Source organism: Bombina bombina, chromosome 7 (assembly GCF_027579735.1).
Source record: "Bombina bombina isolate aBomBom1 chromosome 7, aBomBom1.pri, whole genome shotgun sequence".
In the NCBI taxonomy this organism is placed as follows: Eukaryota; Metazoa; Chordata; class Amphibia; order Anura; family Bombinatoridae; genus Bombina; species Bombina bombina.
In genome coordinates, this window is record NC_069505.1 from 459,638,261 (window position 1) to 459,654,900 (window position 16,640).

At 43.0% G+C, this 16,640-nt stretch overlaps 1 protein-coding gene across 2 annotated transcripts in view; it reads left to right on the forward strand.

Annotated features, from left to right (window-relative positions):
- LOC128666722 (gastrula zinc finger protein XlCGF7.1-like) overlaps positions 1-16,640 on the forward strand; it is a 127,843-nt gene that overhangs the window by 34,224 nt on the left and 76,979 nt on the right. The window contains exon 4 of one of the 2 annotated variants that reach the window (XM_053721469.1): positions 9,478-9,582. The exons of the other annotated variant lie outside the window; for it this stretch is intronic. Coding sequence (XP_053577444.1) covers positions 9,478-9,582 — 105 coding nt within the window. The remainder of the gene's footprint in view (positions 1-9,477; positions 9,583-16,640) is intronic. 2 annotated transcript variants of the gene reach the window in all.

A 16,640-nucleotide genomic window follows, 5' to 3' on the forward strand; every position in this document is an offset into this window, starting at 1 on the left:
TATTAAATGTTTCTATTGACACAATTTAATACAGTAACAGAGAGCTAAAGGTAGCGGCCTCAATTTACCAGGAGTAGTCTATCTCAAGATTCCCTGGTCACAATGTAAAAGTTATAGCTTTTTCATATATATTTTACCTAGTGTATATGTAGGTTTTATGCACCAGAAGTATTTCGCTGCCAGGCCATACAGCCACTCGACTGTAGCCACCGCTATACCCATGCCATAACAGACAATTCCCTATAGTAGGAGAAAAGGCTAGTAGCCTATTTTATCCCTTTTTTTCCTCCCTTTTCTCTTGTTAAGTGTATCCAGTCCACGGATCATCCATTACTTGTGGGATATTCTCCTTCCCAACAGGAAGTTGCAAGAGGATCACCCACAGCAGAGCTGCTATATAGCTCCTCCCCTCACTGCCATATCCAGTCAGTCTCTTGCAACTCTCAACAAAGATGGACGTAGTAAGAGGAGAGTGGTGTATTATAGTTAGTTTTTTAACTTCAATCAAAAGTTTGTTATTTTTAAATGGTACCGGAGTGTACTGTTTCATCAAAGGCAGTATTAGAAGAAGAATCTGCCTGTGATTTCTATGATCTTAGCAGAAGTAACTAAGATCAATTGCTGTTCTCACATATTCTGAGGAGTGAGGTAACTTCAGAGAGGGAATGGCGTGCAGGTTTTCCTGCAATAAGGTATGTGCAGTAAACATATTTCTAGGGATGGAATTTGCTAGAAAAATGCTGCTGATACCGGATTAATGTAAGTTAAGCCTAAATGCAGTGATTTAATAGCGACTGGTATCAGGCTTATTAACAGAGATACATACTCTTATAAAAGTGTAATATAAAACGTTTGCTGGCATGTTAATCGTTTTTATATATGTTTGGTGACAAAACTTATTGGGGCCTAGTTTTTCTCCACATGGCTGGCTTGATTTTTGCCTAGAAACAGTTTCCTCAGGCTTTCCACTGTTGTAATATGAGTGGGAGGGGCCTTTTTTAGTGCTTTTCTGTGTAGATAAAAATACTGACAGAGACATTCAGCTTCCCTCTGCATGATACAGGACATCTCTGAAGGGCTCAAAAGGCTTCAAAGTCGTGTTTGAGGAGGGTAACAAAACTGTGGCAGTTGTTGTGACTGTGTTTAAAAAAACAAAACAAAAAAAATAAAATGTTTTTGTCATTTATTATTCTGTTTTTGTTATTAAGGGGTTAATCATCCATTTGCAAGTGGGTGCAATGCTCTGCTGACTTGTTACATACACTGTAAAAATTTTGTTAGTGTAACTGCCTTTTTTCACTGTTGTTTCTCTTAAAGGCACAGTAAGTTTTTTATATTGCTTGTTAACTTGCTTTAAAGTGTTTTCCAAGCTTGCTAGTCTCATTGCTAGTCTGTACAAACATGTCTGAAACAGAGGATACTTGTTCATTATGTTTAAAAGCCATGGTGGAGCCCCATAGAAGAATGTGTACTAAATGTATTGATTTCACCTTAAACAGTAAAGATCAGTCTTTATCTATAAAAGAATTGTCACCAGAGGGGTCTGTCGAGGGGGAAGTTATGCCGACTAACTCTCCCCACGTGTCGGACCCTTCGCCTCCCGCTCAAGGGACGCACGCTAATATGGCGCCAAGTACATCAGGGACGCCCATAGCGATTACTTTGCAGGACATGGCTGCAATCATGAATAATACCCTGTCAGAGGTATTATCCAGATTGCCTGAATTGAGAGGCAAGCGCGATAGCTCTGGGGTTAGACGAGATACAGAGCGCGTAGATGCTGTAAGAGCCATGTCTGATACTGCGTCACAATATGCAGAACCTGAGGACGGAGAGCTTCAGTCTGTGGGTGACGTATCTGAATCAGGGAGACCTGATTCAGAGATTTCTAATTTTAAATTTAAGCTTGAGAACCTCCGTGTATTGCTTGGGGAGGTATTAGCTGCTCTGAATGACTGTGACACAATTGCAGTGCCAGATAAATTGTGTAGGCTGGATAAATACTATGCAGTGCCGGTGAGTACTGATGTTTTTCCAATACCTAAAAGGCTTACAGAAATTATTAGTAAGGAGTGGGATAGGCCCGGTGTGCCCTTTTCCCCACCTCCTATATTTAGAAAAATGTTTCCAATAGATGCCACTACACAGGACTACACAGGGCGCTATGGCTCAAATCCTGGTCAGCTGATGTGACTTCAAAGTCTAAATTACTCAACATTCCTTTCAAGGGGCAGACCTTATTCGGGCCTGGTTTGAAAGAAATTATTGCTGACATTACTGGAGGTAAGGGTCATACCCTTCCTCAGGACAGGGCCAAATCAAAGGCCAAACAGTCTAATTTTTGTGCCTTTCGAAATTTCAAGGCAGGTGCAGCATCAACTTCCTCTGCTTCAAAACAAGAGGGAACTTTTGCTCAATCCAAGCAGGCTTGGAAACCTAACCAGTCCTGGAACAAGGGCAAGCAGGCCAGAAAGCCTGCTGCTGCCTCTAAGACAGCATGAAGGAGCGGCCCCCTATCCGACAACGGATCTAGTAGGGGGCAGACTCTCTCTCTTTGCCCAGGCGTGGGCAAGAGATGTTCAGGATCCCTGGGCGTTGGAGATCATATCTCAGGGATATCTTCTGGACTTCAAAGCTTCTCCTCCACAAGGGAGATTTCACCTTTCAAGATTATCTGCAAACCAGATAAAGAAAGAGGCATTCCTAAGCTGCGTACAAGATCTCCTTGTAATGGGAGTGATCCATCCATTTCCGCGGACGGAACAAGGACAGGGGTTTTATTCAAATCTGTTTGTGGTTCCCAAAAAAGAGGGAACCTTCAGACCAATTTTGGATTTAAAGATCCTAAACAAATTCCTCAGAGTTCCGTCATTCAAGATGGAAACTATTCGAACCATTTTACCCATGATCCAAGAGGGTCAGTACATGACCACAGTGGACTTAAAGGATGCCTACCTTCACATTCCGATTCACAAGAATCATCATCGGTTCCTGAGGTTTGCCTTTCTAGACAGGCATTACCAATTTGTAGCTCTTCCATTCGGGTTGGCTACAGCCCCAAGAATTTTTACAAAGGTTCTGGGCTCACTTCTGGCGGTCCTAAGACTGCGAGGCATAGCGGTGGCTCCTTACCTGGACGACATCCTGATACAGGCGTCAAGCTTTCAAATTGCCAAATCTCATACAGAGATAGTTCTGGCATTCCTGAGGTCGCATGGGTGGAAAGTGAACGAAGAAAAGAGTTCTCTATCTCCTCTCACAAGGGTTTCCTTCCTAGGGACTCTTATAGATTCTGTAGAAATGAAAATTTACCTGACGGAGTCCAGGTTATCAAAACTTCTAAATGCTTGCCGTGTTCTTCACTCCATTCCACGCCCCACGGTGGCTCAGTGCATGGGAGTAATCGGCTTAATGGTAGCGGCGATGGACATGGTGCGATTCGCGCGCCTGCATCTCAGACCGCTGCAATTATGCATGCTCAGTCAGTGGAATGGGGATTACACAGATTTGTCCCCTCTACTAAATCTGGATCAGGAAACCAGAGATTCTCTTCTCTGGTGGTTATCTCGGGCCCATCTGTCCAAGGGTATGACCTTTCGCAGACCAGATTAGACAATTGTAACAACAGATGCCAGCCTTCTAGGTTGGGGTGCAGTCTGGAACTCCCTGAAGGCTCAGGGTTCATGGACTCCGGAGGAGAAACTCCTCCCAATAAATATTCTGGAGTTAAGAGCAATATTCAATGCTCTTCTGGCTTGGCCTCAGCTAGCAACACTGAGGTTCATCAGATTTCAGTCGGACAACATCACGACTATGGCTTACATCAACCATCAAGGGGGAACCAGGAGTTCCCTAGCGATGTCAGAAGTCTCCAAGATAATTTGCTGGGCAGAGACTCACTCTTGCCACCTGTCAGCGATCCATATCCCAGGTGTAGAGAACTGGGAGGCGGATTTTCTAAGTCGTCAGACTTTTCATCCGGGGGAATGGGAACTCCATCCGGAGGTGTTTGCTCAATTGGTTCTCCGTTGGGGCAAACCAGAATTGGATCTCATGGCGTCTCGCCAGAATGCCAAGCTTCCTTGTTACGGATCCAGGTCCAGGGACCCAGAAGCGGCACTGATAGATGCTCTAGCAGCGCCTTGGTTCTTCAACCTGGCATATGTGTTTCCACCGTTTCCTTTGCTCCCTCGTCTGATTGCCAAAATCAAATAGGAAAGAGCATCGGTGATATTGATAGCGCCTGCGTGGCCACGCAGGACCTGGTATGCAGACCTAGTGGACATGTCATCCTTTCCACCATGGACTCTGCCTCTGAGACAAGACCTTCTAATACAAGGTCCTTTCAATCATCCGAATCTACTTTCTCTGAGACTGACTGCATGGAGATGGAACGCTTGATCCTATCAAAGCGTGGCTTCTCCGAGTCAGTAATTGATACCTTAATACAGGCACGAAAGCCTGTCACCAGGAAAATTTACCACAAGATATGGCGTAAATATCTTCATTGGTGTGAATCCAAGAATTACTCATGGAGTAGGGTTAGGATTCCTAGGATATTATCCTTCCTCTAAGAGGGTTTGGACAAAGGATTATCAGCTAGTTCTTTAAAGGGACAGATTTCTGCTCTGTCTATTCTTTTACACAAGCGTCTGGCAGAAGTTCCAGACGTTCAGGCATTTTGTCAGGCTTTAGTTAGAATTAAGCATGTGTTTAAACCTGTTGCTCATCCATGGAGCTTAAACTTGGTTCTTAAAGTTCTTCAAGGGGTTCCGTTTGAACCCCTTCATTCTATTGATATCAAACTTCTTTCATGGAAAGTTCTTTTTCTGATGGCTATTTCCTCGGCTCGAAGAGTCTCGGAGTTATCTGCCTTACATTGTGATTCTCCTTATCTGATCTTTCATTCAGATAAAGTTGTTCTGCGTACAAAACCTGGGTTTTTACCTAAGGTGGTTTCTAACAAGAATATCAATCAAGAGATTGTTGTTCCATCATTATGTCCTAATCCTTCTTCAAAGAAGGAACGTCTTTTGCATAATCTAGACGTAGTCCGTGCCTTGACGTTTTACTTACAGGCTACTAAAGATTTTCGCCAAACATCTAACCTGTTTGTTGTTTACTCTGGACAGAGGAGAGTTCAGAAGGCCTCGGCAACCTCTCTTTCTTTTTGGCTTCGGAGTATAATCCGTTTAGCCTATGAGACTGCTGGACAGCAGCCTCCTGAAAGGATTACAGCTCATTCTACTAGAGCTGTGGCTTCCACCTGGGCCTTTAAAAATGAGTCCTCTGTTGAACAGATTTGCAAGGCTGCAACTTGGTCTTCGCTTCATACTTTTTCCAAATTTTACAAATTTGATACTTTTGCTTCTTCGGAGGCTGTTTTTGGGAGAAAGGTTCTACAGGCAGTGGTTCCTTCCGTTTAAGTTCCTGCCTTGTCCCTCCCATCATCCATGTACTTTAGCTTTGGTATTGGTATCCCACAAGTAATGGATGATCCGTGGACTGGATACACTTAACAAGAGAAAACATAATTTATGCTTACCTGATAAATTTATTTCTCTTGTAGTGTATCGAGTCCACGGCCCGCCCTGTCCTTTTCAGGCAGGTCTAAATTTTAATTAAACTACATTCACCACTGCACCCTATGGTTTCTCCTTTCTCGGCTTGTTTCGGTCGAATGACTGGATATGGCAGTGAGGGGAGGAGCTATATAGCAGCTCTGCTGTGGGTGATCCTCTTGCAACTTCCTGTTGGGAAGGAGAATATCCCACAAGTAATGGATGATCCGTGGACTGGATACACTACAAGAGAAATAAATTTATCAGGTAAGCATAAATTATGTTTTTTTTTCTTTCCCCTTTCTTTTCCTTTTACCTCCAGCTGGTTGTTCTTTCCCTTTTATATCTCTGGCCTCCAGATGTAACGGTTATCAGACAGGAAGGTACTTTATGCAGTCAGTGAATATAATATAGATCCTCTCTAGGACTAGTGCAGCTGTAAATGCTGGTCTATTATATTATAATACAGGCATATGGCTATATATTGTTCGACTTATGAACCTATGGGAGATTATAATAGCCCCCTTTTCTTATTGTTAGTAATATTACTTGTTCAATATGTGGTCAAGAAATATGATGTGGTATCTTACTCAGCAAAATAGAACCTCTAGCTGCCTTTATATAGCTTAAATACCCATGCCTGTACTGTGCTTTCTATTGACCTCTTTGTTTAATATCTATGTCATACAGGCTATAGCAAACAAGCTAACCTCATACATATACAAAATACAGGGATATGCAATATTAGTCCTTCATCAAGCGTCAACCTCCACAGCCACTGGAATGGTGACTATTGCATTTGCTCTACCCCAAAACATTTGCTTCAGACAGGTGCAGTTTAGTAGCAAGTCTATAGCATTCAATGCCCAGGGATTTCTTTTCCTTCCCCTCCCCCCCTTCTTTTTTTCCTTTTCCCTTTTTTCTTTTTTAGGCAACAAATTTACAGCTTATGAAACTTACTGCTCTTTCATGTAGTTTACTGTCTGGTTTATAAGTGCTGGGGCTGTGCACACTGTTACTGCTCTCTCATGTAGTTTACTGTCTGGTTTATAAGTGCTGGGGCTGTGCACAAAATTACTTACTGCTCTCATGTAGTTTACAGTTTGGTTTATAAGTGCTGGGCCTGTGCACACAGTTACTTACTTCTCTCTTATGTAGTTTACTGTCTGGTTTATAAGTGCTGGGGCTGTGCTCTCAGTTACTTACTGCTCTCTTATGTAGTTTACTGTCTGGTTTATAAGTGCTGGGGCTGTGCACACAGTTACTTACTGCTCTCTTATGTAGTTTACTGTCTGGTTTATAAGTGCTGAGGCTGTGCACACAGTTACTTACTGCTCTCATGTAGTTTACTGTCTGGTTTATAAGTGCTGGGGCTGTGCACACAGTTACTTACTGCTCTCATGTAGTTTACTGTCTCGTTTATAAGCGCTGGGGCTGTGCACACAGTTACCTACTGCTCTCTTATGTAGTTTACTGTCTGGTTTATAAGTGCTGGGGCTGTGCACACAGTTACTGCTCTCTCATGTAGTTTACTGTCTGGTTTATAAGTGCTGGGGCTGTGCACACAGTTACTTACTGCTCTCATGTAGTTTACTGTCTCGTTTATAAGCGCTGGGGCTGTGCACACAGTTACCTACTGCTCTCTTATGTAGTTTACTGTCTGGTTTATAAGTGCTGGGGCTGTGCACACAGTTACTGCTCTCTCATGTAGTTTACTGTCTGGTTTATAAGTGCTGGGGCTGTGCACACAGTTACTTACTGCTCTCATGTAGTTTACTGTCTCGTTTATAAGCGCTGGGGCTGTGCACACAGTTACCTACTGCTCTCTTATGTAGTTTACTGTCTGGTTAATAAGCGCAGATAACACAGTTATTTAACCCTTGTTTTATTCATGCTGTTTTAAAAGTTATGTTAATATATGTGGTGCTTATTGTTCGTTTAAGCAAAAAAATTAAAAGAACAGATGGGAAAGTAACAGAGTGTGTATTTGGTGCGATTTTTCTGTCTGGGAAATACACAAACTGTTTTATTGTGAAGTTATGAAAACTAGATCATGGGATATAAACCCTAGATCATGGGATATAAACCCTAGATCATGGGATATAAACCCTAGATCATGTGATATAAACCCTAGATCATGTGATATAAACCCTAGATCATGTGATATATACCCTAGATCATGTGATATAAACCCTAGATCATGTGATATAAACCCTAGATCATGTGATACATACCCTAGATCATGTGATATCATCATTAGATCATGTGATATAATCATGTGATATAAACACTAGATCATGTGTGTTACGGTACCAACAGGATACCAAGGGTTAATACCAGATGGATGATGCCCTGAATGTGAGATCAACAACTCACAACCAGCTAATTCCCCTCCTCAAACATGAGACCAGGCTCCACATTTGAAGGTTAAAACAGAATGCCATTTATTAAAGGCTATATGCCTAGTATTTATTCAGGTCTGACCCCAGCTGGGGGTTTGAAAGAATATTGTACATTAGATAGAGAGCAAACGCCCTTTGACATGCCACAATAGAATTACATTACTTAAGCAGATAACAATTTAAACACAAGAAAACAATGCAGTCCATCTTATCAACTAGCAGTCTGACTCTGGAGGTGATTAAACAATGGGAATGTTTATCACTAGACTTAATTACAGTACACAATAGCTGAGGCCAGTGAACCTGTCTTTAGAAAATAGCTTCTTAAAGCTGAACAAAGTTAACTCCTTCAGTTCTGACAGAAGGGTCTGTCACAATGTGATATAAACATTAGAACATGTGATATAAACCCAAGATCATGTGATGTAGACATTAGATCATGTGATATAAACACTAGCTGATATAAACACTAGCTCATGTGATATAAACCCTAGATTATGTGATTTAAACATTAGATCATGTGATATAAGCACTAGATCATGTGATATAAACACTAGATCATGTGATATAAACACTAGATCATGTGATATAAACACTAGATCATGTGATATAAACACTAGCTGATATAAACACTAGCTCATGTGATATAAACCCTAGATTATGTGATTTAAACATTAGATCATGTGCTATAAACCCTAGATCATGTGATATAAGCACTAGATCATGTGATATAAACACTAGATCATGTGATATAAACACTAGATCATGTGATATAAACACTAGATCATGTGATATAAACACTAGATCATGTGATATAAACACTAGATTGTGTGATATAAAGACTAGATCATGTTATATAAACCCTAGATTATGTGATTTAAACATTAGATCATGTGCTATAAACCCTAGATCATATGATATAAGCACTAGATCATATGATATAAGCACTAGATCATATGATATAAGCACTAGATCATGTGATATAGACACTAGATCATGTGCTATAAACCCTAGATCATATGATATAAGCACTAGATGATGTGATATAAGCACTAGATCATGTGATATAGACACTAGATCATGTGCTATAAACACTAGATCATGTGATATAAGCACTAGATCATGTGCTATAAACCCTAGATCATGTGCTATAAACACTAGATCTTGATATAAGCACTAGATCATGTGCTATAAACCCTAGATCGTGTGATATAAGCACTAGATGATGTGATATAAGCACTAGATGATGTGATATAGACACTAGATCATGTGCTATAGACACTAGATCATGTGCTATAGACACTAGATCATGTGCTATAAACACTAGATCATGTGATATAAGTACTAGATCATGTGATATAAACACTAGATCATGTGCTATGAACCCAAGATCATCTAATATAAGCACTAGATCATGTGCTATAAACCCTAGATCATGTGCTATAAACCCTAGATCATGTGATATAAGCACTAGATCATGTGATATAAACACTGAATCTGCTTTATTTGTACAGATGACGATAAAGCTGATATAGTAAAAGTTGAGCTAACAGAAGATCTGTATATGAGGCGTCAGCTGGGAGCCCCAGATGAGGAAACCAGTGACGGTATCAGCCCAGGTGAGTTTGCACGTGTAATGTGTCTGAGTTATACAAGTTATGGGCAAGTGTGCATGTATGTTGTGTGTGTGTGTGAGGTACGCAGGTTACTGATGAGTGTGCATGTATGTTGTGTGTGTGTGAGGTACACAGGTTACTGATGAGTGTGCATGTATGTTGTGTGTGTGTGTGTGAGGTACGCAGGTTACTGGTGAGTGTGCATGTATGTGTGTGTGTGAGGTACGCAGGTTACTGATGAGTGCATGTATGTTGTGTGTGTGTGTGAGGTACACAGGTTACTGATGAGTGTGCATGCATGTTGTGTGTGTGTGAGGTACGCAGGTTACTGATGAGTGTGCATGTGTGTGTGTGTGTGTGTGAGGTACGCAGGTTACTGATGAGTGTGCATGTGTGTGTGTGTGTGAGGTACGCAGGTTACTGATGAGTGTGCATGTATGTTGTGTGTGTGAGGTACGCAGGTTACTGATGAGTGTGCATGTATGTTGTGTGTGTGAGGTACGCAGGTTACTGATGAGTGTGCATGTATGTTGTGTGTGTGAGGTACGCAGGTTACTGATGAGTGCGCATGTATGTTGTGTGTGAGGTACGCAGGTTACTGATGAGTGTGCATGTATGTTGTGTGTATGTGTGAGGTACGCAGGTTACTGATGAGTGTGTGTGTGTATGTATGTTGTGTGTGTGGTACGCAGGTTACTGATGAGTGTGTATGTATGTTGTGTGTGTGAGGTACGCAGGTTACTGATGAGTGTGCATGTATGTTGTGTGTGTGTGAGGTACGCAGGTTACTGATGAGTGTGTATGTTGTGTGTGTGTGTATGTGAGGTACGCAGGTTACTGATGAGTGTGCATGTATGTTGTGTGTGTGAGGTACGCAGGTTACTGATGAGTGTGTATGTTGTGTGTGAGGTACTCAGGTTACTGATGAGTGTGCATGTATGTTGTGTGTGTGAGGTACGCAGGTTACTGATGAGTGTGCATGTATGTTGTGTGTGTGTGTGTGTGTGAGGTACGCAGGTTACTGATGAGTGTTCATGTATGTTGTGTGTGTGTGTGAGGTACGCAGGTTACTGATCAGTGTGCATGTATGTTGTGTGTGTGTGAGGTACGCAGGTTACTGATGAGTGTGTATGTTGTGTGTGTGTGAGGTACTCAGGTTACTGATGACTGTGCATGTATGTTGTGTGTGAGGTACGCAGGTTACTGATGAGTGTGCATGTATGTTGTGTGTGTGTGTGTGTGTGAGGTACGCAGGTTACTGATGTGTGTATGTTGTGTGTGTGAGATACGCAGGTTACTGATGAGTGTGCATGTATGTTGTGTGTGTGTGTGAGGTATGCAGGTTACTGATGAGTGTGCATATATGTTGTGTGTGTGTGTAAGGTACGCAGTTTACTGATGAGTGTGTATGTATGCTGTGTGTGTTTGTGTGAGGTACGCAGGTTACTGATGAGTGTGTATGTTGTGTGTGTGTGTGTGTGTGTGAGGTACTCAGGTTACTGATGAGTGTGCATGTATGTTGTGTGTATGTGTGAGGTACACAGGTTACTGATGAGTGTGCATGTATGTTGTGTGTGTGAGGTACGTAGGTTACTAATGAGTGTGCATGTATGTTGTGTGTGTGTGGTACGCAGGTTACTGATAAGTGTGCATGTATGTTGTGTGTGTGTCTGTGTGAGGTACGCAGGTTACTGATGAGTGTGTATGTTGTGTGTGTGTGAGGTACGCAGGTTACTGATGAGTGTGCATGTATGGTGTGTGTGTGTGTGAGGTACGCAGGTTACTGATGAGTGTGCATGTATGTTGTGTGTGTGTGAGGTACGCAGGTTACTGATGAGTGTGCATGTATGTTGTGTGTGTGTGAGGTACGCAGGTTACTGATGAGTGTGCATGTATGTTGTGTGTGTGAGGTACGCAGGTTACTGATGAGTGTTCATGTATGTTGTGTTTGTGAGGTACGCAGGTTACTGATGAGTGTATATGTATGTGTGTGTGTGTGTGTGTGTGAAGTACGCAGGTTACTGATGAGTGTGCATGTATGTTGTGTGTGTGTGAGGTACGCAGCTTACTGATGAGTGTGCATGTATGTTGTGTGTGTGTGAGGTACGCAGGTTACTGATGAGTGTGCATGTATGTTGTGTGTGTGTGTGTGTGAGGTACGCACGTTACTGATGAGTGTGCATGTATATTGTGTGTGTGTGAGGTACACAGGTTACTGATGAGTGTGCATGTATGTGTGTGTGTGAGGTACGCAGGTTATTGATGAGTGTGCATGTATGTTGTGTGTGTGTGTGTGTGAGAGGTACGCAGGTTACTGATGAGCGTGCATGTATGTGTGTGTGTGAGGTACGCAGGTTACTGATGAGTGTGCATGTATGTTGTGTGTGTGTGTGTGAGGTACGCAGGTTACTGATGACTGTGTATGTATGTGTATGTTTGTGTGAGGTACGCAGGTTACTGATGAGTGTGCATGTATGTGTGTGTATGTGAGGTACGCAGGTTACTGATGAGTGTGCATGTATGTTGTGTGTGTGAGGTACGCAGGTTACTGATGAGTGTGCATGTATGTTGTGTGTGTATGTGTGAGGTACGCAGGTTACTGATGAGTTTGCATTTATGGTGTGTGTGTATGTGTGAGGTACGCAGGTTACTGATGAGTGTGCATGTATGTTACGCGTGTGTGTGAGGTACGCAGGATACTGATGAGTGTACATGTATGTTGTGTGTGTGTGAGGTACGCAGGTTACTGATCAGTGTGCATGTATGTTGTGTGTGTGTGAGGTACGCAGGTTACTGATGAGTGTGTATGTTGTGTGTGTGTGAGGTACTCAGGTTACTGATGAGTGTGCATGTATGTTGTATGTGAGGTACGCAGGTTACTGATGAGTGTGCATGTATGTTGTGTGTGTGTGTGTGAGGTACGCAGGTTACTGATGTGTGTATGTTGTGTGTGTGAGATACGCAGGTTACTGATGAGTGTGCATGTATGTTGTGTGTGTGTGTGAGGTATGCAGGTTACTGATGAGTGTGCATATATGTTGTGTGTGTGTGTGTGAGGTACGTAGTTTACTGATGAGTGTGTATGTATGCTGTGTGTGTTTGTGTGAGGTACGCAGGTTACTGATGAGTGTGCATGTATGTTGTGTGTGTGTGTGTGAGGTACGCAGGTTACTGATGACTGTGTATGTATGTGTATGTTTGTGTGAGGTACGCAGGTTACTGATGAGTGTGCATGTATGTGTGTGTATGTGAGGTATGCAGGTTACTGATGAGTGTGCATATATGTTGTGTGTGTGAGGTACGTAGTTTACTGATGAGTGTGTATGTATGCTGTGTGTGTTTGTGTGAGGTACGCAGGTTACTGATGAGTGTGTATGTTGTGTTGTGTGTGAGGTACGCAGGTTACTGATGAGTGTGCATGTATGTTGTGTGTATGTGTGAGGTACATAGGTTACTGATGAGTGTGCATGTATGTTGTGTTTGTGAGGTACGCAGGTTACTAATGAGTGTGCATGTATGTTGTGTGTGTGTGGTACGCAGGTTACTGATAAGTGTGCATGTATGTTGTGTGTGTGTCTGTGTGAGGTACGCAGGTTACTGATGAGTGTGTATGTTGTGTGTGTGTGAGGTACGCAGGTTACTGATGAGTGTGCATGTATTGTGTGTGTGTGTGTGTGTGAGGTACGCAGGTTACTGATGAGTGTGCATGTATGTTGTGTGTGTGTGAGGTACGCAGGTTACTGATGAGTGTTCATGTATGTTGTGTGTGTGAGGTACGCAGGTTACTGATGAGTGTGCATGTATGTTGTGTGTGTGTGAGGTACGCAGGTTACTGATGAGTGTGCATGTATGTTGTGTGTGAGGTACGCAGGTTACTGATGAGTGTGCATGTATGTTGTGTGTATGTGTGAGGTACGCAGGTTACTGATGAGTGCATGTATGTTGTGTGTGTGTGTGAGGTACACAGGTTACTGATGAGTGTGCATGCATGTTGTGTGTGTGTGAGGTACGCAGGTTACTGATGAGTGTGCATGTGTGTGTGTGTGTGAGGTACGCAGGTTACTGATGAGTGTGCATGTGTGTGTGTGTGTGAGGTACGCAGGTTACTGATGAGTGTGCATGTATGTTGTGTGTGTGAGGTACGCAGGTTACTGATGAGTGTGCATGTATGTTGTGTGTGTGAGGTACGCAGGTTACTGATGAGTGTGCATGTATGTTGTGTGTGTGAGGTACGCAGGTTACTGATGAGTGCGCATGTATGTTGTGTGTGTGAGGTACGCAGGTTACTGATGAGTGTGCATGTATGTTGTGTGTATGTGTGAGGTACGCAGGTTACTGATGAGTGTGTGTGTGTATGTATGTTGTGTGTGTGGTACGCAGGTTACTGATGAGTGTGTATGTAAGTTGTGTGTGTGAGGTACGCAGGTTACTGATGAGTGTGCATGTATGTTGTGTGTGTGTGAGGTACGCAGGTTACTGATGAGTGTGTATGTTGTGTGTGTGTGTATGTGAGGTACGCAGGTTACTGATGAGTGTGCATGTATGTTGTGTGTGTGTGTGAGGTACGCAGGTTACTGATGAGTGTGTATGTTGTGTGTGAGGTACTCAGGTTACTGATGAGTGTGCATGTATGTTGTGTGTGTGAGGTACGCAGGTTACTGATGAGTGTGCATGTATGTTGTGTGTGTGTGTGTGAGGTACGCAGGTTACTGATGAGTGTTCATGTATGTTGTGTGTGTGTGTGAGGTACGCAGGTTACTGATCAGTGTGCATGTATGTTGTGTGTGTGTGAGGTACGCAGGTTACTGATGAGTGTGTATGTTGTGTGTGTGTGAGGTACTCAGGTTACTGATGACTGTGCATGTATGTTGTGTGTGAGGTACGCAGGTTACTGATGAGTGTGCGTGTATGTTGTGTGTGTGTGTGTGTGTGAGGTACGCAGGTTACTGATGTGTGTATGTTGTGTGTGTGAGATACGCAGGTTACTGATGAGTGTGCATGTATGTTGTGTGTGTGTGTGAGGTATGCAGGTTACTGATGAGTGTGCATATATGTTGTGTGTGTGTGTGAGGTACGCAGTTTACTGATGAGTGTGTATGTATGCTGTGTGTGTTTGTGTGAGGTACGCAGGTTACTGATGAGTGTGTATGTTGTGTGTGTGTGTGAGGTACTCAGGTTACTGATGAGTGTGCATGTATGTTGTGTGTATGTGTGAGGTACACAGGTTACTGATGAGTGTGCATGTATGTTGTGTGTGTGAGGTACGTAGGTTACTAATGAGTGTGCATGTATGTTGTGTGTGTGTGGTACGCAGGTTACTGATAAGTGTGCATGTATGTTGTGTGTGTGTCTGTGTGAGGTACGCAGGTTACTGATGAGTGTGTATGTTGTGTGTGTGTGTGAGGTACGCAGGTTACTGATGAGTGTGCATGTATGGTGTGTGTGTGTGAGGTACGCAGGTTACTGATGAGTGTGCATGTATGTTGTGTGTGTGTGAGGTACGCAGGTTACTGATGAGTGTGCATGTATGTTGTGTGTGTGTGAGGTACGCAGGTTACTGATGAGTGTGCATGTATGTTGTGTGTGTGAGGTACGCAGGTTACTGATGAGTGTTCATGTATGTTGTGTGTGTGAGGTACGCAGGTTACTGATGAGTGTGTGTGTTTGTGAGGTACGCAGGTTACTGATGAGTGTATATGTATGTGTGTGTGTGTGTGTGTGAAGTACGCAGGTTACTGATGAGTGTGCATGTATGTTGTGTGTGTGTGAGGTACGCAGCTTACTGATGAGTGTGCATGTATGTTGTGTGTGTGTGAGGTACGCAGGTTACTGATGAGTGTGCATGTATGTGTGTGTGTGTGTGTGTGTGTGAGGTACGCACGTTACTGATGAGTGTGCATGTATATTGTGTGTGTGTGAGGTACACAGGTTACTGATGAGTGTGCATGTATGTGTGTGTGTGAGGTACGCAGGTTATTGATGAGTGTGCATGTATGTTGTGTGTGTGTGTGTGAGAGGTACGCAGGTTACTGATGAGCGTGCATGTATGTGTGTGTGTGAGGTACGCAGGTTACTGATGAGTGTGCATGTATGTTGTGTGTGTGTGTGTGAGGTACGCAGGTTACTGATGACTGTGTATGTATGTGTATGTTTGTGTGAGGTACGCAGGTTACTGATGAGTGTGCATGTATGTGTGTGTATGTGAGGTACGCAGGTTACTGATGAGTGTGCATGTATGTTGTGTGTGTGAGGTACGCAGGTTACTGATGAGTGTGCATGTATGTTGTGTGTGTATGTGTGAGGTACGCAGGTTACTGATGAGTTTGCATTTATGGTGTGTGTGTATGTGTGAGGTACGCAGGTTACTGATGAGTGTGCATGTATGTTACGCGTGTGTGTGAGGTACGCAGGATACTGATGAGTGTACATGTATGTTGTGTGTGTGTGAGGTACGCAGGTTACTGATCAGTGTGCATGTATGTTGTGTGTGTGTGAGGTACGCAGGTTACTGATGAGTGTGTATGTTGTGTGTGTGTGAGGTACTCAGGTTACTGATGAGTGTGCATGTATGTTGTATGTGAGGTACGCAGGTTACTGATGAGTGTGCATGTATGTTGTGTGTGTGTGAGGTACGCAGGTTACTGATGTGTGTATGTTGTGTGTGTGAGATACGCAGGTTACTGATGAGTGTGCATGTATGTTGTGTGTGTGTGTGAGGTATGCAGGTTACTGATGAGTGTGCATATATGTTGTGTGTGTGTGTGTGAGGTACGTAGTTTACTGATGAGTGTGTATGTATGCTGTGTGTGTTTGTGTGAGGTACGCAGGTTACTGATGAGTGTGCATGTATGTTGTGTGTGTGTGTGTGAGGTACGCAGGTTACTGATGACTGTGTATGTATGTGTATGTTTGTGTGAGGTATGCAGGTTACTGATGAGTGTGCATGTATGTGTGTCTATGTGAGGTATGCAGGTTACTGATGAGTGTGCATATATGTTGTGTGTGTGTGTGTGAGGTACGTAGTTTACTGATGAGTGTGTATGTATGCTGTGTGTGTTTGT